The 21,218-nt window shown below is 45.1% G+C and overlaps 2 protein-coding genes across 2 annotated transcripts in view; both read right to left on the bottom strand.

Moving 5' to 3' along the window:
• LOC112264359 (keratin, type I cytoskeletal 13) overlaps positions 1-21,218 on the bottom strand; it is a 48,615-nt gene that overhangs the window by 11,620 nt on the left and 15,777 nt on the right. The gene's annotated exons all lie outside the window — the stretch shown is intronic.
• Positions 7,396-8,277, bottom strand: LOC121841574 (keratin, type I cytoskeletal 13-like). The gene has a single exon (XM_042310713.1). It carries the CDS (start codon positions 8,261-8,263, stop codon positions 7,967-7,969), a length of 297 nt encoding a protein of 98 aa, XP_042166647.1. The 5' UTR covers positions 8,264-8,277; the 3' UTR covers positions 7,396-7,966.

A 21,218-nucleotide genomic window follows, 5' to 3' on the forward strand; every position in this document is an offset into this window, starting at 1 on the left:
ACTCTCTGTAGCCATGGGATAACATTTTAGGCATAGATATGTACACCCACATGATCATATTATTCTACCATTATCACAGAGAAGCATATGTTCTGCTGTGAAAAACATTGTCTGTTTCACCCAGCACTATATTTTGTAAGCTTGATCATGATCATACAAAAATATTTTATCGTAATGTCTAATTAGTGTTAGTGTTGAGCTAACATAGGCTAATGCAATTAGCATGAGATTGTAAGAAAAAAATCAAATTTCCCAGGACATAGACATAACTGATATTGGCAGTAAGCTTAAATCTAACGGCACTGTCCAATTTAGAGTAGCTATTACAGTGAAAGAATGCCATGCTATTGTTTGAGGAGAGTGCACAATTTTGAACATGAAAAGTTATTAATGAACAAATTAGGCACATTTGGGAAGTCTTGAAACAACAATTTGAAAAGAATTGCAATGGTTAATTAGATTAGTCAAAAACTTTGCACATACACTGCTGCCATCTAGTGACCAAAATCTAAATTGTGCCTGGGTTGGAATAATACATTATGGACTTTCTCTTGCATTTCAAAGAAATGGTACATATAAAATAACAAAAAACGCATGTTTTTTCTTTGTGTTATCTTTTACCAAAATCTAATATTCTCCTACATTCATTTCACATTTCCGCAAACTTCAAAGTGTTTCCTTTCAATATTTTCAAGTATCAAGAATATGCATATCCTTGCTTCAGGTCCTGAGCTACAGGCAGTTAGATTTGTTGTGTCATTTTAGGCAAAAATTTAAACCTCTTAAGAAGTTAAGAAAAATAAGTGTAAAGTAAAAAAATTGAAAATAAAAAATAAAATGAACAAATAATTAAACAGCAGCATTAAAATCACTATAGCAATATGTACAAGTAGGTAGTTAAAGTGACCATGCGAAGATAATAAACAGAGTAGCTGCAGTGTAAAAGAGAGGTCTGGGTAGCCATTTGATTAGCTGTTCAGGAGTGTTATGGTTTGCAGGTAGAAGCTGTTAAGATGCCTTTTGGACCTAGAATTGGCGCTCTGGTACCGCTTGCCGTGCTATAGCAGAGAGAACAGTCTTAAACTAGGGTGGCTGGAGTCTGACAATTTTTAGGGCCTTCCTCTGAAACCGCCTGGCATAGAGGTCCTGGATGGCAGGAAGCTTGGCCCCAGTGATGTACTGGGCCGTATGCACTACCCTCTGTAGTGCCTCGCGGTCGGAGGAGCAGTTGCAGTTGCAGTTGCCATACCAGGCAGTGATGCAAACAGTTAGGATGCTCTCGATGGTACAGCTGTAAAACCTTTTGAGGATCTGAGGACCCATGCCAAATCTTTTCAGACTCCTTAGGAGGAATAGGTTTTGTTGTGCCCTCTTCACGACTGTCTTAGTGTGTTTGGACCATGATAGTTTGTTGTTGATGTGGACACCAAGGAACTTGAAGCTCTCAACCTGCTCCACTACAGCTCCGTCGATGAGAATGGGGGCATGCTCGGTCCTCCTTTTCCAGGAGTCCACAATCATCTCCTTTGTCCTTTGTCTTGATCACGTTTAGGGCGAGGTTGTTGTCCTGGCACCACACGGCCATGTCTCTGACCTCCCTATAGGCTGTCTCATCATTGTTGGTGATCAGACACTGTTGTGTCATTGGCAAACTTGATGATGGTGTTGGTGTTGTGCCTGGCCATGCAGTCATGAGTGAACAGGGAATACAGGAGGGGACTGAGCACGCACCCCTGAGGGGCCCCCATGTTGAGGATCAGCGTGGCGGATGTGTTGTTACCTACCCTTATGACCTGGTGCGGCCCGTCAGGAAGTCCAGGATCCAGTTGCAGAGGGAGATGTTTAGTCCCAGGGTCCTTAGCTTAGTGATGAGCTTTGAGGGTACTATGGTGTTGAACGCTGAGCTGTAGTCAATGAATAGCATTCTCACATAGGTGTTTATTTTGCCGAGATGGGAAAGGGCAGTGTGGAGTGCAATTGAGATTGCATCATGTGTGGATCTTTTGGGGCAGTTTGCAAATTGGAATGGGTCTAGGGTTTCTGGGATAATGGGGTTGATGTGAGCCATGACCAGCCTTTCAAATCACTTCATGGCTACAGACATGAGGGCTATGGATCGGTAGTCATTTAGGCAGGTTACCTTAGTGTTCTTAGAAGGCGTGACAGCACATCTTCCTCTTCTTCCTCCTCAGGAGATTGAATGGGCCCTCAAGTCCTCAAAAAGTTATACAGCTGTACCATTGAGAGCATCATGACTGGCTGCATCACTGTTTGGTATGGCAACTGCACCGCCCTCGATCGCAGAGGTTTCTCATGAAATGAGATTTTACTGAAAAGCTAACAATCACTACATGGACAATCTGCTTTACCCTTTTTATGGATTCTTTATTATTTCTGCACTGACTCTATGCACTCTCACATCGATAAACAAGCACACACACACACACACACACACACACACACACACACACACACACACACACACACACACACACAGACACAGACACGACACACACACACACACACACACACACACACACACACACACACACACACACACACACACACACACACACACACACACACACACACATGCCCATACACTCACACACAATCATTATACACGCTGCTGCTACTCTGCTTATCAGACACAAGCAAAGAATGTGCACGTTTGACAGGAATGAACATGCAGTAACCCCAAGGAGAAAACGTATGAAGCATGAACTATGTAAAGTGACCTCTGCCTGTCTTCTCCCCTCCAAAAAGATGACAGACCACACAATCTAGTGTGCCATGATTGTGTCGTAGCTAAATTCCCAAATCTGGCCCTCCAACCGGGATGATCATCTTTTATCCCCTCACCTCTCCACTGCAACTATTTGTATGTGGTTGCTACAAATAAGACATCGATGGTCGCCTCGCTTCGCGTTCCTAGGAAACTATGCAGTATTTTGTTTTTTTATGTGTTATTTCTTCAAATCAAAAATCAAATCAAATCAAATCAAATTTTATTTGTCACATACACATGGTTAGCAGATGTTAATGCGAGTGTAGCGAAATGTTGTGCTTCTAGTTCCGACAATGCAGTAATAACGAACAAGTAATCTAACTAACAATTCAAAAAAACTACTGTCTTATACACAGTGTAAGGGGATAAAGAATATGTACATAAGGATATATGAATGAGTGATGTTACAGAGCAGCATAGGCAAGATACATTAGATGATATCGAGTACAGTATATACATATGAGATGAGTATGTAAACCAAGTGGCATAGTTAAAGTGGCTAGTGATACATGTATTACATAAGGATGCAGTTGATGATATAGAGCACAGTATCTACGTATGCATATGAGATGAATAATGTAGGGTAAGTAACATTATATAAGGTAGCATTGTTTAAAGTGGCTAGTGATATATTTACATCATTTCCCATCAATTCCCATTATTAAAGTGGCTGGAGTAGAGTCAGTGTCATTGACAGTGTGTTGGCAGTTAGCCACTCAATGTTAGTGGTGGCTGTTTAACAGTCTGATGGCCTTGAGATAGAAGCTGTTTTTCAGTCTCTCGGTCCCAGCTTTGATGCACCTGTACTGACCTCGCCTTCTGGATGATAGCGGGGTGAACAGGCAGTGGCTCGGGTGGTTGTTGTCCTTAATGATCTTTATGGCCTTCCTGTGACATCGGGTGGTGTAGGTGTCCTGGAGGGCAGGTAGTTTGCCCCCGGTGATGCGTTGTGCAGACCTCACTACCCTCTGGAGAGCCTTACGGTTGAGGGCGGTGCAGTTGCCATACCAGGCGGTGATACAGCCCGCCAGGATGCTCTCGATTGTGCATCTGTAGAAGTTTGTGAGTGCTTTTGGTGACAAGCCGAATTTCTTCAGCCTCCTGAGGTTGAAGAGGCGCTGCTGCGCCTTCCTCACGATGCTGTCTGTGTGAGTGGACCAATTCAGTTTGTCTGTGATGTGTATGCCGAGGAACTTAAAACTTGCTACCCTCTCCACTACTGTTCCATCGATGTGGATGGGGGGTGTTCCCTCTGCTGTTTCCTGAAGTCCACAATCATCTCCTTAGTTTTGTTGACGTTGAGTGTGAGGTTATTTTCCTGACACCACACTCCGAGGGCCCTCACCTCCTCCCTGTAGGCCGTCTCGTCGTTGTTGGTAATCAAGCCTACCACTGTTGTGTCGTCCGCAAACTTGATGATTGAGTTGGAGGCGTGCGTGGCCACGCAGTCGTGGGTGAACAGGGAGTACAGGAGAGGGCTCAGAACGCACCCTTGTGGGGCCCCAGTGTTGAGGATCAGCAGGGAGGAAATGTTGTTGCCTACCCTCACCACCTGGGGGCGGCCCGTCAGGAAGTCCAGTACCCAGTTGCACAGGGCGGGGTCGAGACCCAGGGTCTCGAGCTTGATGACGAGCTTGGAGGGTACTATGGTGTTGAATGCCGAGCTGTAGTCGATGAACAGCATTCTCACTTAGGTATTCCTCTTGTCCAGATGGGTTAGGGCAGTGTGCAGTGTGGTTGAGATTGCATCGTCTGTGGACCTATTTGGGCGGTAAGCAAATTGGAGTGGGTCTAGGGTGTCAGGTAGGGTGGAGGTGATATGGTCCTTGACTAGTCTCTCAAAGCACTTCATGATGACGGATGTGAGTGCTACGGGGCGGTAGTCGTTTAGCTCAGTTACCTTAGCTTTCTTGGGAACAGGAACAATGGTGGCCCTCTTGAAGCATGTGGGAACAGCAGACTGGTATAGGGATTGATTGAATATGTCCGTAAACACACCGGCCAGCTGGTCTGCGCATGCTCTGAGGGCGCGGCTGGGGATGCCGTCTGGGCCTGCAGCCTTGCGAGGGTTAACACGTTTAAATGTCTTACTCACTTTGGCTGCAGTGAAGGAGAGACCGCATGTTTTCGTTGCAGGCCGTGTCAGTGGCACTGTATTGTCCTCAAAGCGGGCAAAAAGTTATTTAGTCTGCCTGGGAGCAAGACATCCTGGTCCGTGACTGGGCTGGGTTTCTTCCTGGTAGTCCGTGATTGACTGTAGACCCTGCCACATGCCTCTTGTGTCTGAGCCGTTGAATTGAGATTCTACTTTGTCTCTGTACTGGCGCTTAGCTTGTTTGATAGCCTTGCGGAGGGAATAGCTGCACTGTTTGTATTCAGTCATGTTACCAGACACCTTGCCCTGATTAAAAGCAGTGGTTCGTGCCTTCAGTTTCACACGAATGCTGCCATCAATCCAAGGTTTCTGGTTAGGGAATGTTTTAATCGTTGCTATGGGAACGACATCTTCAACGCACGTTCTAATGAACTCGCACACCGAATCAGCGTATTCGTCAATGTTGTTGTCTGACGCAATACGAAACATCTCCCAGTCCACGTGATGGAAGCAGTCTTGGAGTGTGGAGTCAGCTTGGTCGGACCAGCGTTGGACAGACCTCGGCGTGGGAGCCTCTTGTTTTAGTTTCTGTCTGTAGGCAGGGATCAACAAAATGGAGTCGTGGTCAGCTTTTCCAAAAGGGGGGCGGGGCAGGGCCTTATATGCGTCGCGGAAGTTAGAGTAACAATGATCCAGGGTCTTTCCACCCCTGGTTGCGCAATCGATATGCTGATAAAATTTAGGGAGTCTTGTTTTCAGATTAGCCTTGTTAAAATCCCCAGCTACAATGAATGCAGCCTCTGGATAAATCATTTCCAGTTTGCAGAGAGTTAAATAAAGTTCGTTCAGAGCCATCGATGTGTCTGCTTGGGGGGGGATATATACGGCTGTGATTATAATCGAAGAGAATTCTCTTGGTAGATAATGCGGTCTACATTTGATTGTGAGGAATTCTAAATCAGGTGAACAGAAGGATTTGAGTTCCTGTATGTTTCTTTCATCACACCATGTCACGTTGGCCATGAGGCATACGCCCCCGCCCCTCTTCTTACCAGAAAGACGTTTGTTTCTGTCGGCGCGATGCATGGTTTTTAAGTCGTCTGCAGCGAGCTTTGCATTGTCAATGCTGAGATGCATTTGAAGTCGGAAGTTTTCATACACAGCCAAATACATTTAAACTCAGTTTTTCACAATTCCTGACATTTAATCCTAGTGAATATTCCCTGTTTTAGGTCAGTTAGGATCACCACTTTATTTTAAGAATGTGAAATGTCAGAAAAATAGTTGAGAGAATAATTTATTTCAGATTCTATTTCTTTCATCACATTCCCAGTGGGTCAGAAGTTTACATCCACTCAATTAGTATTTGGTAGCATTGCCTTTAAATTGTTTACCTTGGGTCAAACGTTTCGGGTAGCCTTCCACAAGCTTCCCACAATAGGTTGGGTGAATTCTGGCCCATTCCTCCTGACAGAGCAGGTGTAACTGAGTCAGGTTTGTAGGCCTCCTTGCTCGCAAACACGCTTTATCAGTTCTGCCCGCAAATTTTCTATAGAATTGAGGTCAGAGCTTTGTGATGGCCACTCCAATACCTTGACTTTGTTGTCCTTAAGACATTTTGCTACAACTTTGGAAGTATGCTTGGGGTCAAGCACAGCCACCCCCGTGCTTGGCGGTTGGGATGATGTTCTTCGGCTTGCAAGCCTCCCCCTTTTCCCTCCAAACGTAACGATAGTCATTATGGCCTAACAGTTCTATTTTTCTTTCATCAGACCAGAGGACATTTCTCCAAAAAGTACAATCTTTGTCCCCATGTGCAGTTGCAAACCGTAGTCTGTCTTTTTTGTGGCGGTTTTGGAGCAGTGGCTTCTTCCTTGCTGAGCGGCCTTTCAGGTTATGTCGATATAGGACTCGTTTTACTGTGGATATAGATACTTTTGTACCTGTTTCCTCCAGCATCTTCACAAGGTCCTTTGCTGTTGTTCTGGGATTGATTTGCACTTTTCACACCAAAGAATGTTCATCTCTAGGAGACAGAACACGTCTACTTCCTGAGCGGTATGACGGCTGCGTGGTCCCATGGTGTTTATACTTGGAAACTGTCCCCAAGGATGAACCAGACTTGTGGAGGTCTAGAATATTTTTCTGAGGTCTTGGCTGATTTCTTTTGATTTTCCCATGATGTCAAGCAAAGAGGCACTGAGTTTGAAGGTAGGCCTTGAAATACATCCACAGGTACAACTCCAATTGACTCAAATGTTGTCAATTAGCCCATCAGAAGGTTCTAAAGCCATGACATAATTGGAATTTTCCAAGCTGTTTAAAGGCACAGTCAACTTAGTGTATGTAAACTTCTGACCCTCTGGAATAGTGATGCAATGAATTATACGTGAAATAATCTGTCTGTAAACAATTGTTGGAAAAATGACTTGTGTCATGCACAACGTAGATGTCCTAACCAACTTGCCAAAACTATAGTTTGTTAACAAGAAATTTGTGGAGTGGTTGAAAAACAAGTTTTAATGACTCCAACCTAAGTGTATGTAAACTTCCGACCTCAACTGTAGATACCTCCATTTACACGAGTGGCAGCCTGGATCTGAGAGGTAGAGGATGGAAAACATTTCAGGATGGGGCATGCTTGGAATGTCACACTAATGCAGTACGCACAACTGTCATAACACACTGCAATCATTGAGTTCTGAGTTTCAGTTGCTCTGTAAATTATAGCTCATTGAAGCATTACAGGGAACCTGTTTTCTTTGTGAACATTGTAAAGCATGACACAAAGGAACAAATTGCACCTTTCGCAATCGCCTAGGGTTCTTAACAGACAGGAAGGATAGGCTTCAATGATCTGCTATATTTTTAATGCTTCAGCTGCAAGTATACATACTGTATTTGCATCTATCTTTTGTGCAACATCTTGGTTGAATCAATTATAACAAATGTATATCATTTTTCATTGTCCAATATTCATATTCATGTCACTATTAGTAACTTGTTGGAAAACAATCTTATAGCATGTGTACACCATGTACCTGTACTCTCTAATGAAGCATAACATTGTCGCAATGCAGACATTACCATGTTTTGACATGCTGTGACGTCATCATTGAGTGCTCTTGCCATCTAGGACACATGTCACGTACCTTGTGCTGCAGGGTGGCGTAGAAGCCAGAGTAGTCACGAGCGCTGGGGGACGCCTTGCGCTCCAGGAACTGACTGATCTTCAGCTCCAGCTCGCCGTTGGCCACCTCCAGCGAGGGCACCTTCTCCAAGTAGGTGGACAGGCGGTCGTTCAGGTTCTGCATTGTGGCCTTCTCCTTGGCCGACACACGGAGGTCGGCTCCACTGCCGCCACCACCACCCCCTCCCATGCCGAAACCATAACCGCCACCACCACCCCCCCCCATGCCGAAACCATAACCGCCACCACCACCCCTCCCATGCCGAAACCATAACCGCCACCACCACCCCTCCCATGCCGAAACCATAACCGCCACCACCACCCCATCCCATGCCGAAACCATAACCGCCACCACCACCCCCTCCCATGCCGAAACCATAACCGCCACCACCACCCCTCCCATGCCGAAACCATAACCGCCACCACCACCCCTCCCATGCCGAAACCATAACCGCCACCACCACCACCTCCTCCATTGGAACCGAACGAGGATATCTCACAAGAAAATCTCCTCAAATCAAATCAAATGTTATTTGTCACATACTTTTTTTTCTCAACTTTATGCATTTTCTATCCACTGTAGGAGTCTGCAGGTCTGACAAAAAAAAATCCTTGGCAAGGAACTTGGCATTTGCATATTTCTGTATCACCACTGCATTTCTTGCAGATTTTTTAAATCATGCTCCAGATGTTGCCATTTGAGTCCCATATTTTGCATGTGGAAAAGTTGATTTGCGTTTGATTAAAGCCAAAGAACATTGCAGCATCTCCTGTTAATGATTTGCAGTAGAATGGATTATTGTGACATTGGTGTGACAGAGATGTTGCACTATATATAGCTATTGCCTTTAAGTCAACATGGTCTAACTAGAATTTGTAACAAAAAGTAACATTTAACCTTTGTAGGTAAACTGTCACCATAGCTGACACATTATTAACATGTAAGTTGCAGTGACATCCCACTCGGCACACCACGTAAGTTCAACATGGACAATTGGATGATATTTGGTTGAGATGTTGCTCAATGAGATTTTAACCTCAAAAAGACAAACAAAAGTTAGTTGAATTCCCAATGTGTTATCACTATGCTTTCAACCATCCAAAAACAATGGAAAAACATTGTCTGATTTTTGTTTAGTTGTCACCTAAATGTGTTATATCTGCACTTTCAACCATTTGGCACAAAGTTCAAATGGAAAACAATGACAGAAATGGTGTGTATTTGTACAACTCAGTGTGTTGACACTGTGCTTCGTCTAATAGCACAACCAAATGAGCTGAATTGCAATTGAGAATGCATTAAAAGTGCAAGCAGGGGCAGACTAGGACCAGAAATGTGGTGCTGGCATTTCTTTTTTAAATCTAAGTTCCTGCAATGCTACATAGTTTAGCATGACATCTATTTTTGGGTATGATAATAACTCTGCTAAAAAATCTAGTCTATAGTAAATGGCACAGCCATATCCCACTCTTATCCATTCCCCACTTTCGTTCGTACCCACGTTACTCTCGGGCCGACTCTTTTGTCTGTATATATCCATGATGTCGCTCTTGCTGCTGGTGATTCTCTGATCCACCTCTACGCAGACGACACCATTCTGTATACTTCTGGCCCTTATTTGGACACTGTGTTAACAAACCACCAAACAAGCTTCAATGCCATACAACACTCCTTCCGTGGGCTCCAACTGCTCTTAAATGCTAGTAAAACTAAATGTATGCTCTTCAACTGATTGCTGCCTGCACCCTCCCGCTCGACTAGCATCCCTACTCTGGACGGTTCTGACTTAGAATATGTGAACAACTACAAATACCTAGGTGTCTGGTTAGACTAAACTCTCCTGCCAGACTCACATTAACCATCTCCAATCCAAAATGAAATCTAGAACAGGCTTCCTATTTCGCAACAAAGCCTCCTTCCCTCATGCTGCCAAACATACTCTCGTAAAACGGACTATCCTACGATCCTTGACTTTGGCGATGTCATTTACAAAACAGCCTCCAACACTCTACTCAGCAAACTGGATGTAGTCTATCACAGTGCCATCCGTTTTGTCACGAAAGTCTCATATACTACCCACCACTGCAACCTGTATGCTCTCGTTGGCTGGCCCTCACTACATATTAGTCGCAAAACCCACTGACTCCAGTTCATCTATAAGTCCTTGCTAGGTAAAGCCCCACATTATCTCAGCTCACTGGTCACCATAGCCACAACCACCCGTAGCACGCGCTCCAGCAGGTATATTTCACTAGTCATCCCCAAAGCCAACACTTACTTTGGCCGCCTTTCCTTCCAGGTCTCTGCTGCCAATGACCAAATTGCAAATATCACTGAAGCTGGAGTCTTATATCTCCCTCTCCAACTTTAAGCACCAGCTGTCTGAGCAGCTTACCGATCAATGTACCTGTACACAGCCAATCTGTAAATAGCACAACCAACTACCTCATCCCCATATTGTTACTTATCCTCTTGCTATTTTGCACCCCAGTATCTCTACTTGCACATCATCATGTGCACATCTATCACTCCAGTGTCAATGCTAAATTGTCATTATTTCGCCTCTATGGCCTATTTATTGCCTTACCTCCCTACTCTTTAACATTTGCACACACTGTACATAGATTTTTCTATTGTGTTATTGACTGTACGTTTGTTTATGTGTAACTCTGTGTTGTTGTTTTTGTCGCACTGCTTTGCTTTATCTTGGCCAGGTCACAGTTGTAAATGAGAACTTGTTCTCAACTGGCCTATCTGGTTAAATAAAGGTGAAATACATTTGCTTTAACTCTCAAACACAGAGGTGTAAAATTGGAGTGCTTTTTGCCTCTGGTTGCAAAGTTGAAGTTCGCATTAGTCAAACATTTCTATCACTGAAACATCTCCAAAACTTTCCTGGTTTGTCATGCATACATGTACTGTAACTCTCAACTATATAGAATAAATAATAGGTGCTATGACATGGCGGTGTGCAATGTACTCTCATGATAAGACCTGCACTCTGCAGGCTTTTACAACCTCTCATAAACCGGCATCTGGGTGCTGGCTGGGGATCTGGGTTTGTGGGAGGTTGAAAGGGAAGAGGTTCATGTTGTCCATAATAAACCTTTTCTTTTATACACTCCCTTGTCTTCACCATTAGCCTTTGCAACCTCAAAAATAAAATGTTCTGCCTGTATGTTGTTTGTAATGACTGTTATTGATAACTAATATAAATGACAGAAACCTGTGTCTGGGTTGGTCCTTTCCATTAACACGTCTCCTCCAGTAGGAGCGATAAAGTCCTTGACCACTGTTACTCTATCCACAAGCAAGCATACAAGGCCCTTCGTCAAATCAGATCATGACTCGATACTCCTAAATCCTGTCTACAACATCAAACAGGAAGTACCCGTGACACGCTACATAGAGAAATTGTCCTCCAAATCCAAGGCTAAGCTACAAGACTGCTTTGCTAGCTCTGACTGGAATATGTTATGTTACTCAGCCGATATCTTCGACAAACTAACCACCTCCGTCAACGGCTTCATTAGGAAATACATCAGCGACAGACTCTGCTTCCCCAATCAAAAGCCCTGGATTAACATAGAGTTTGGCGCAAAGCTAAAGGATAGGTTTAGTGCACACAGAGATATCACAGCCAACCCAGAGGCTATGGCTGAGGACACAAACAAGTACAAGAAATCCTGCTACGATCTCCAGACAGCCATCAAACAAGCAAAAGGACAATATAGGAACAAGCTGGAATCCTATTACACAGACTCCGACGCCCGCCACATGTGGCAGGGGCTATAGTCCATTACGGATTACAAAGGAAGGCCCAGCCATGATCTTCGCAAAATGCCTCTCTACCAGAAGAACTCAATGTATTTAATGCATGCTTTGACAAAAACAACACCGAGCCATGCATGAGGGCACCCGCTAATTCAGAGGACTGGGTGATCTCGCTAATCAAGTAAACACTCTGTATTCCTGGGCACATTCTCAGAGCTTGGGCAGAACAGTCATTTACAACCTCTCATTGTCTCAGTCCCTAATCCCCACATGTCTCAAACTGACCACCTTAATTCCTGTGCCCAACCAAGAACTCTAAGACTACCTGCCACAATAACTACCACCTTGTAGCACTCACATCTGTAATCATGAAGTGTTTTGAAAGGCTGGTTATGGCACACATCAACACCATCATTCCAGACACCCTAGACCCACTCCAATTTGCATACCGCCTCAACAGATCCATAGACGACACAATCTCAATTGCATTCCACACTGCTCTCACCCACCAAGGTAAGAGGAATGCTTTTCATTGACTACAGCTCAACGTTCAACAATAGCTTGTCACCAAGCTTGGGAACCTGGGACTGAACACCTCCCTCTGCATCTGGATCCTGGATTTCCTGAGGTGCCAACCCAAGGTGGTGAGGGTAGGCAACATAACCTCCACCATGCTGACCCTCAACATGGGCACCCCAAAATGTAATCATCCCCAGCTTTCCAATCGACTCTTTCATCCCCTCACCTCTCCCCATCAACTATTCCCAGGTCGTTGCTATAAATAACAATGTGTTCTCTTCTCAGTCTATTTACCTTCTCAGTCAATTTACCTTGCTCAAGGGCTGTTGTGCCCTTGAGCAAGGCACTTAATCCACCACAACAACAGCTCCCGGGCATCCAGTGGGGCAGCACCACACACCTCTCCAAAAAAATCTGTTTGGATGTGTAGGTTGGGTAAAAAGCGGAAGTCAAATTTCGGTTTGGACCTTGTGTGCAATTGACCAATAAAGTTATCTAATCTTAATCTTAAAAACAACATAAACTCTAACTGAAAACAGAATACCTTTATGATTATTCCCCCTACTAGAATGTACTTTACACTGACATTCAGCTAGTGGCATGAAGTGTTCGGTTTTAGTTTGATTTTAGTTTGATTCTTTAATTAAATTGAGCATACAATAGCTTGTTTGTGTGTAAACTAAGGTATACCGCTTCATTTTAGCCTCAAACTTTTATAATTCCTAACTTATTATCTGGTTGTTTGGGATTGTCACACGGAGCAGAGCACAGCAGTGCAACATAGAGCCACTGTCAACCACCAGATTCACCCGAAACCTAACCCCTATCCATTGGCATTCCGTAACTGTTTTTTCCAGACACACAATGTAGAAAAAAACAGAACCCCTTTGTCTGAACAAATATGTAATGAAGTGAAGAAGACATTCTATAGCAATATTCTCTAGACCACAATCTAGTAATATTATGGTTTTTACAAGCAATGCTAAATCAGAAAGGTGCAGTCAGTCTGTTAGTCCGCATTGACATGTTCACACAAACAAGGAACCAGGGCAAAGCAACCAGTTAAGATAACAGCAATTCATCGGAATGCATAAATCACTATATTGGTTGAAGGCGGATGACACATTTCAGTTGTACACATTCAGTTGTGCAACTGACTAGGTATCCCCCTTTCCCTTTCCTTAGTATGTGGTCTGCATCTTGGTTTATGGCTGTGCACCACTGTGAGTAGAGCACTCTACTTTACAAGCCTTTGTATGAGCTTCTGAAGTTTCCCACAGTCATATCTGTCAACACTAACTCCAATGACTACTGACGTTGTGTAACAGTGGAGGATCCTCAGAGGAGGTAGGGGGGGGACCATCCAACTCAGTGAATTTCAAACAACAAAAATTCTGAAACATGAAAAAGTTATCCCTTTCAGATAAAACTACACTAAATGCTGTACCCGATTAAAATAAACGGATTCTGCAATGAAGGTCTACAGTACGGTAGTCTCAACAGCACACTCTAGAATAGGACCATGGTGTAGACCAGGCCTGGGCAAAGGACGGCCCGGGGGGGCATATATGGCCCGCGACCTGATTCAATACGGCCCACGGAATCATGCTCAGATCACATAAAGAATTTGCCAATAGTAAAGTTTTTTAATCGTATTTGTTATTCAAATTAAAAGCTCATTGGGGTGGCGCAGCTTTGCCAACAGAGACTCTGGGTTCGTGCCCAGGCTCTGTCGTAACCGGCCGCGACCGGGAGGTCCATGGGGCGACGCACAATTGGCCTGGCGTCGTCTGGGTTAGGGAGGGTTTGGCCGGTAGGGAAATCCTTGTCTCATCGCGCACCAGCGACTCCTGTGGCGGGCCGGGCACAGTGCGCGCTAACCAAGGTTGCCAGGTGCACGGTGTTTCCTCCGACACATTGGTGCGGCTGGCTTCCGGGTTGGATGGCGCTGTGTTAAGAAGCAGTGCGGCTTGGTTGGGTTGTGTATCGGAGGACGCATGACTTTCAACCTTCGTCTCTCCCGAGCCCGTACGGGAGTTGTAGCGATGAGACAAGATAGTAGCTACTAAAAACAATTGGATACCGTGAAATTGGGGGGAAAAAAGGGTCAAATTAAAAAAAATATATATATACTAAAAGCTCATTGAATACTCGCCTTTGTGTAATGATTTAACTCCCACTGCTTATGGGACATTTATTTTGAAGGCACATATAAATAACAACTGCACGAGGACAACAACTGACAGGCTGAACTGGCAGGCTTCTCCGTGGCTGACGTGAGTAAAACATTTAATTGTGTTAACCCTCGCAAGGCTGCTGGCCCAGACGGCATCCCTAGCAAGGACAGACCAGCTGGCTGGTGTGTATACGGACATATTCAATCACTCCCTATCTCAGACTGTTGTCCCCACATGCTTCAAGATGGCTACCATTGTTCCTGTACCCAAGAAGGCAAAGATTTAAAAAACGAAATTAATCCCACCCCGTAGCACTCACAGGAAGTGCTTTGAGAAACTAGCCAAGGATCATATAACCTCTACCTTACCAGCTACCCTAGACCCACTTCAGTTTGCATACCGCCCCAACAGGTTCACAGACGATGCAATTGCCATCACACTGCACACTTCTCTATCCCATCTGGACAAAAGGAATACCTATGTAAGAATGCTGTTTATTGACTATAGCTCAGCATTCAACACCATAGTACCCTCCAAGCTCATCATCAAGCTGGAGTCCATGGGTCTCAACCCTGTCCTGTGGTATTGGGTCCTGGACTTCCTGAAAGGCCACTCCCAGGTGGTGAAGGTAAGGAACAACATCACCACTTCGCTGACCCTCAACACTGGGGCCCCACAAGGGTGCGTGCTCAGCCCTCTCCTGTACTCTCTGTTCACTCATGAATGCGTGGCCATTCACGCCTCCAACTCAATCCTCAAGTTTGCAGACGACACAACAGTAGTGGGCTTGATTACCAACAACGACGAGACAACCTACAGGGAGGAGGTGAGGGCACTCGCAGTGTGGTGTCAGGAAAACAACCTCTCAATCAACGTCAACAAAACAAAGGAGATGATCGTGTTCTTCAGGAAACAGCAGAGGGTGCACCCCCACATCCACATCGAAGGGACAGCAGTGGAGGTGGAAAGATTTAAGTTCCTCTGCATACACATCACAGACAAACTGAAATGGTCCACCCACACAGACAGAGTGGTGAAAAAGACGCAACAGTGCCTCTTCAACCTCAGAAGGCTGAAGAAATTTGTCTTGTCACCCAAAACCCTGATAAACTTTTACAGATGCACAATCGAGAGCATCCTGTCGGGCTGTATCACAGCCTGATACGGCAACTGCACCGCCCTCAACCGCAAGGTTCTCCAGAGGGTTGTGGGGTCTGCACAACACATCCCTGGGGCAAACTACCTGCCCTCCATGACACCTATAGCACCCAATGTCACAGGAAGGCCAAAAAGAAAAAAAATCAACCACCCGAGCCACGACCTATTCACACCATTACCATTACCAGAAGGCGAGGGCAGTACAGGTACATCAAAGCTGGTATCGAGAGACTGACAAACAGCTTCTATCTCAAGGCCATCAGACTGCTAAACAGCAATGACTAACTCAGAGAGGCTGCTGCCTACGTTGAGACCCAATCACTAGCCACTTCAATAAATGGATCACAAGTCACTTTATACAATGCACTCTAAATAATGCCACTTTAATAATGTTGACATATCTTACATTACTGTATTTTATAAAATATATTGCACCTTGCCTATGCCGCTCAGGCATTGCTCATCCATATACTTACGTTTACATATTCTCATTCACCCCTTTAGATTTGTGTGTATTAGGTAGTTGTTGGGAAATTGTCAGATTACTTGTTATATATTACTGCACTGTTGGAACTAGAAGCACAAGCATTTCACTACACTCGCATTAACATCTGCTAACCATGTGTATGTGACAAATAAAATGTGATTTGATTTGATTTAGTAGCTAGCTAGAAATTGCGAGAAAAAAAAACGTTTTTCAAATATTTCAAAGTGAACATCAAAATCATTCTTTATTGAGGTATCAGGGAAAGCTGTGTGCTTAGTGTGTCTTGAAAGACTACAACTTGTCCCGACACTTCAAGACGAAGCATGCAGAAAAATAGGAATATGTCTTCAGAGCAGAAGGCAAGAGAGTTTCTTTCTCAGTTGCAAAAGCAGCAAGGACTTTTCACAAAACTGCATTCAGCAAACTACGGAATTGCAAGAGCTAGCTATGTACTATCCCACAAAATGAATAAACAAAGCAAGCCTTGCGCTGAGGGCAAATTCATGAAATAATGTTTACTTGACTCTGCAGCACTACTTTGCCCCGACAAATCAAATCAAATCAAATCAAATGTTATTTGTCACATACACATGGTTAGCAGATGTTAATGCGAGTGTAGCGAAATGCTTGTGCTTCTAGTTCCGACAATGCAGTAATAACGAACAAGTAATCTAACTAACAATTCCAAAAAAACTACTGTCTTATACACAGTGTAAGGGGATAAAGAATATGTACATAAGGATATATGAATGAGTGATGGTACAGAGCAGCATAGGCAAGATACAGTAGATGATATCGAGTACAGTATATACATATGAGATGAGTATGTAAACCAAGTGGCATAGTTAAAGTGGCTAGTGATACATGTATTACATAAGGATGCAGTCGATGATATAGAGTACAGTATCTACGTATGCATATGAGATGAATAATGTAGGGTAAGTAACATTATATAAGGTAGCATTGTTTAAAGTGGCTAGTGATATATTTACATCATTTCCCATCAATTCCCATTATTAAAGTGGCTGGAGTAGAGTCAGTGTCATTGACAATGTGTTGGCAGTAGCCACTCAATGTTAGTGGTGGCTGTTTAACAGTCTGATGGCCTTGAGATAGAAGCTGTTTTTCAGTCTCTCGGTCCCAGCTTTGATGCACCTGTACTGACCTCGCCTTCTGGATGACAGCGGGGTGAACAGGCAGTGGCTCGGGTGGTTGATGTCCTTGATGATCTTTATGGCCTTCCTGTAGCATCGGGTGGTGTAGGTGTCCTGGAGGGCAGGTAGTTTGCCCCCGGTGATGCGTTGTGCAGACCTCACTACCCTCTGGAGAGCCTTACGGTTGAGGGCGGTGCAGTTGCCATACCAGGCGGTGATACAGCCCGCCAGGATGCTCTCGATTGTGCATCTGTAGAAGTTTGTGAGTGCTTTTGGTGACAAGCCGAATTTCTTCAGCCTCCTGAGGTTGAAGAGGCGCTGCTGCGCCTTCCTCACGATGCTGTCTGTGTGAGTGGACCAATTCAGTTTGTCTGTGATGTGTATGCCGAGGAACTTAAAACTTGCTACCCTCTCCACTACTGTTCCCTCGATGTGGATGGGGGTGTTCCCTCTGCTGTTTCCTGAAGTCCACAATCATCTCCTTAGTTTTGTTGACGTTGAGTGTGAGGTTATTTTCCTGACACCACACTCCGAGGGCCCTCACCTCCTCCCTGTTGGCCGTCTCGTCGTTGTTGGTAATCAAGCCTACCACTGTTGTGTCGTCCGCAAACTTGATGATTGAGTTGGAGGCGTGCATGGCCACGCAGTCGTGGGTGAACAGGGAGTACAGGAGAGGGCTCAGAACGCACCCTTGTGGGGCCCCAGTGTTGAGGATCAGCGGGGAGGAGATGTTGTTGCCTACCCTCACCACCTGGGGGCGGCCCGTCAGGAAGTCCAGAACCCAGTTGCACAGGGCGGGGTCGAGACCCAGGGTCTCGAGCTTGATGACGAGCTTGGAGGGTACTATGGTGTTGAATGCCGAGCTGTAGTCGATGAACAGCATTCTCACATAGGTATTCCTCTTGTCCAGATGGGTTAGGGCAGTGTGCAGTGTGGTTGAGATTGCATCGTCTGTGGACCTATTTGGGCGGTAAGCAAATTGGAGTGGGTCTAGGGTGTCAGGTAGGGTGGAGGTGATATGGTCCTTGACTAGTCTCTCAAAGCACTTCATGATGACGGATGTGAGTGCTACGGGGCGGTAGTCGTTTAGCTCAGTTACCTTAGCTTTCTTGGGAACAGGAACAATGGTGGCCCTCTTGAAGCATGTGGGAACAGCAGACTGGTATAGGGATTGATTGAATATGTCCGTAAACACACCGGCCAGCTGGTCTGCGCATGCTCTGAGGGCGCGGCTGGGGATGCCGTCTGGGCCTGCAGCCTTGCGAGGGTTAACACGTTTAAATGTCTTACTCACTTCGGCTGCAGTGAAGGAGAGACCGCATGTTTTCTTTGCAGGCCGTGTCAGTGGCACTGTATTGACCTCAAAGCGGGCAAAAAAGTTATTTAGTCTGCCTGGGAGCAAGACATCCTGGTCCGTGACTGGGCTGGGTTTCTTCCTGTAGTCTGTGATTGACTGTAGACCCTGCCACATGCCTCTTGTGTCTGAGCCGTTGAATTGAGATTCTACTTTGTCTCTGTACAGGCGCTTAGCTTGTTTGATAGCCTTGCGGAGGGAATAGCTGCACTGTTTGTATTCAGTCATGTTACCAGACACCTTGCCCTGATTAAAAGCAGTGGTTCGTGCCTTCAGTTTCACACGAATGCTGCCATCAATCCAAGGTTTCTGGTTAGGGAATGTTTTAATCGTTGCTATGGGAACGACATCTTCAACGCACGTTCTAATGAACTCGCACACCGAATCAGCGTATTCGTCAATGTTGTTGTCTGACGCAATACGAAACATCTCCCAGTCCACGTGATGGAAGCAGTCTTGGAGTGTGGAGTCAGCTTGGTCGGACCAGCGTTGGACAGACCTCAGCGTGGGAGCCTCTTGTTTTAGTTTCTGTCTGTAGGCAGGGATCAACAAAATGGAGTCGTGGTCAGCTTTTCCAAAAGGGGGGCGGGGCAGGGCCTTATATGCGTCGCGGAAGTTAGAGTAACAATGATCCAGGGTCTTTCCACCCCTGGTTGCGCAATCGATATGCTGATAAAATTTAGGGAGTCTTGTTTTCAGATTAGCCTTGTTAAAATCCCCAGCTACAATGAATGCAGCCTCCGGATAAATCGTTTCCAGTTTGCAGAGAGTTAAATAAAGTTCGTTCAGAGCCATCGATGTGTCTGCTTGGGGGGGGATATATACGGCTGTGATTATAATCGAAGAGAATTCTCTTGGTAAATAATGCGGTCTACATTTGATTGTGAGGAATTCTAAATCAGGTGAACAGAAGGATTTGAGTTCCTGTATGTTTCTGTCATCACACCATGTCACGTTAGTCATAAGGCATACGCCCCCGCCCCTCTTCTTACCAGAAAGATGTTCGTTTCTGTCGGCGCGATGCGTGGAGAAACCCGCTGGAATGAGCTGTTTGAAAATGTTGCCCTGTCAAGACAAAAAGTTACACGGAGTGTTGAGGACATCGCAGAAAATATGGATCAACAGTTGAAAGACACAGTAAACGATTTCACCTATTTCTCCATGACCCTGGAGGAGAGCAGTGATGCATGTGACATGGTGCAGTTGTTGATATTCTTACGAGTCATAACCCCAGACTTTGAAATTACAGAGGGCCTTGTTTCAGTGCAGTCAATGAAGAGCACAACCACAGATAAATATTTATTGGAGGAGGATAAGTGTGTGGCAAAGCTGGGACTGAGTTTTGAAAAGTTGCCAGAGTGACCACTGATGGGTGCCCAAACTTGACAGGAAAAAACATTGGCCTTTTGAAAAGGATAGAAGATCAGGTAGCAGAGCTGAACCCAGATCAGAAAATGATTTTCCTGTATTGCATTATTCATCAGGAGGTGCTCTGTAAATGTGTTTTGAAAATGAGCCACGTTGTGGAAACAGTCACTAAAGTGGTAAACTTCATAAAAGAAAAATATTTAAACCACAGGCAGTTTGTCTCACTGTTGGAAGAGACAGTCGGGTCATGCAGATCTCCCTTCCCACACAAACGTGAGATGGCTGAGTTTGGGGAAGGTGCTTAAAAGGGTGTGGGACCTGAAGTCGGAGATTGCTGAGTTTTAGCAAATTTAAGGAAAATATGTTGATTTCCCTCAATTGTTACGCGGTGTGGAACAGGGGAACCCAAGAACAGACTCAGACGAGGAGACTGGGATGAAGTAACCAAGGTATTTATTGAAATACAGGGGGAAGATGGAGTGCAGGTCAGGGGAAGCTTGGGCGGGTTGAAGGAAACCAGGTGTAGAGGCTGAGGCTGGAGCGAGAGGGGTTGGAACAGGGTAAGTAGGTCCAGAGGGGAATCCAGGACAGAGTAGCAGGATGATGAGACATTAGACTGGAGACAGGGACCAGAGTCAGAGCTGGCGGAACTGTAGCGGAGAACAAAACAGCATCATGCAAGGAAAACAGGCACAACAGGAGCTAAATAGAAACAAACAGCTAGAACCGTAGACTGACTGAGCAGAGATTACGATCTATCAGCGTGGAAGTGGCAGGGCTGAGTATTTGTAGAGGTCTTGATTATGGAACAGGTTGCAGCTGGTGGGATTTGCTCTGACTCCAGCACACCTGTCTCCACCCACACAAACACACACGCACAGAGAGAGAGAGTACTGGGGGAGTGGCGGTAGGTCAAGGAGACACAGGATGAGAAGTAAAGGGCGTTGCAGGAGCAGATGTTACATCAACTGCAAGATAAAGAATGGTTGGCTAATTTTGCCTTCACCGTGGACATCATGGCCCTCATGAATGAACTGAATTCCAAACTACAAGGGAAGGAAGGGTCTTTTTGCACATTAGATGTACAGCCTTGTTAAAGCCTTCAAGGGTAAATTACTCCTCCTGACCCGTCAAGTAGAAGCCAACAATCTCA

This window comes from Oncorhynchus tshawytscha, linkage group LG32 (assembly GCF_018296145.1).
Source record: "Oncorhynchus tshawytscha isolate Ot180627B linkage group LG32, Otsh_v2.0, whole genome shotgun sequence".
NCBI classification, from domain to species: domain Eukaryota; kingdom Metazoa; phylum Chordata; class Actinopteri; order Salmoniformes; family Salmonidae; genus Oncorhynchus; species Oncorhynchus tshawytscha.

Coding starts and splice junctions, on each gene's coding strand:
- LOC121841574 (XM_042310713.1), bottom strand. CDS start 8,263: ATGGGAGGGGGTGGTGGTGGCGGCAGTGGAGCCGACCTCCGTGTGTCG.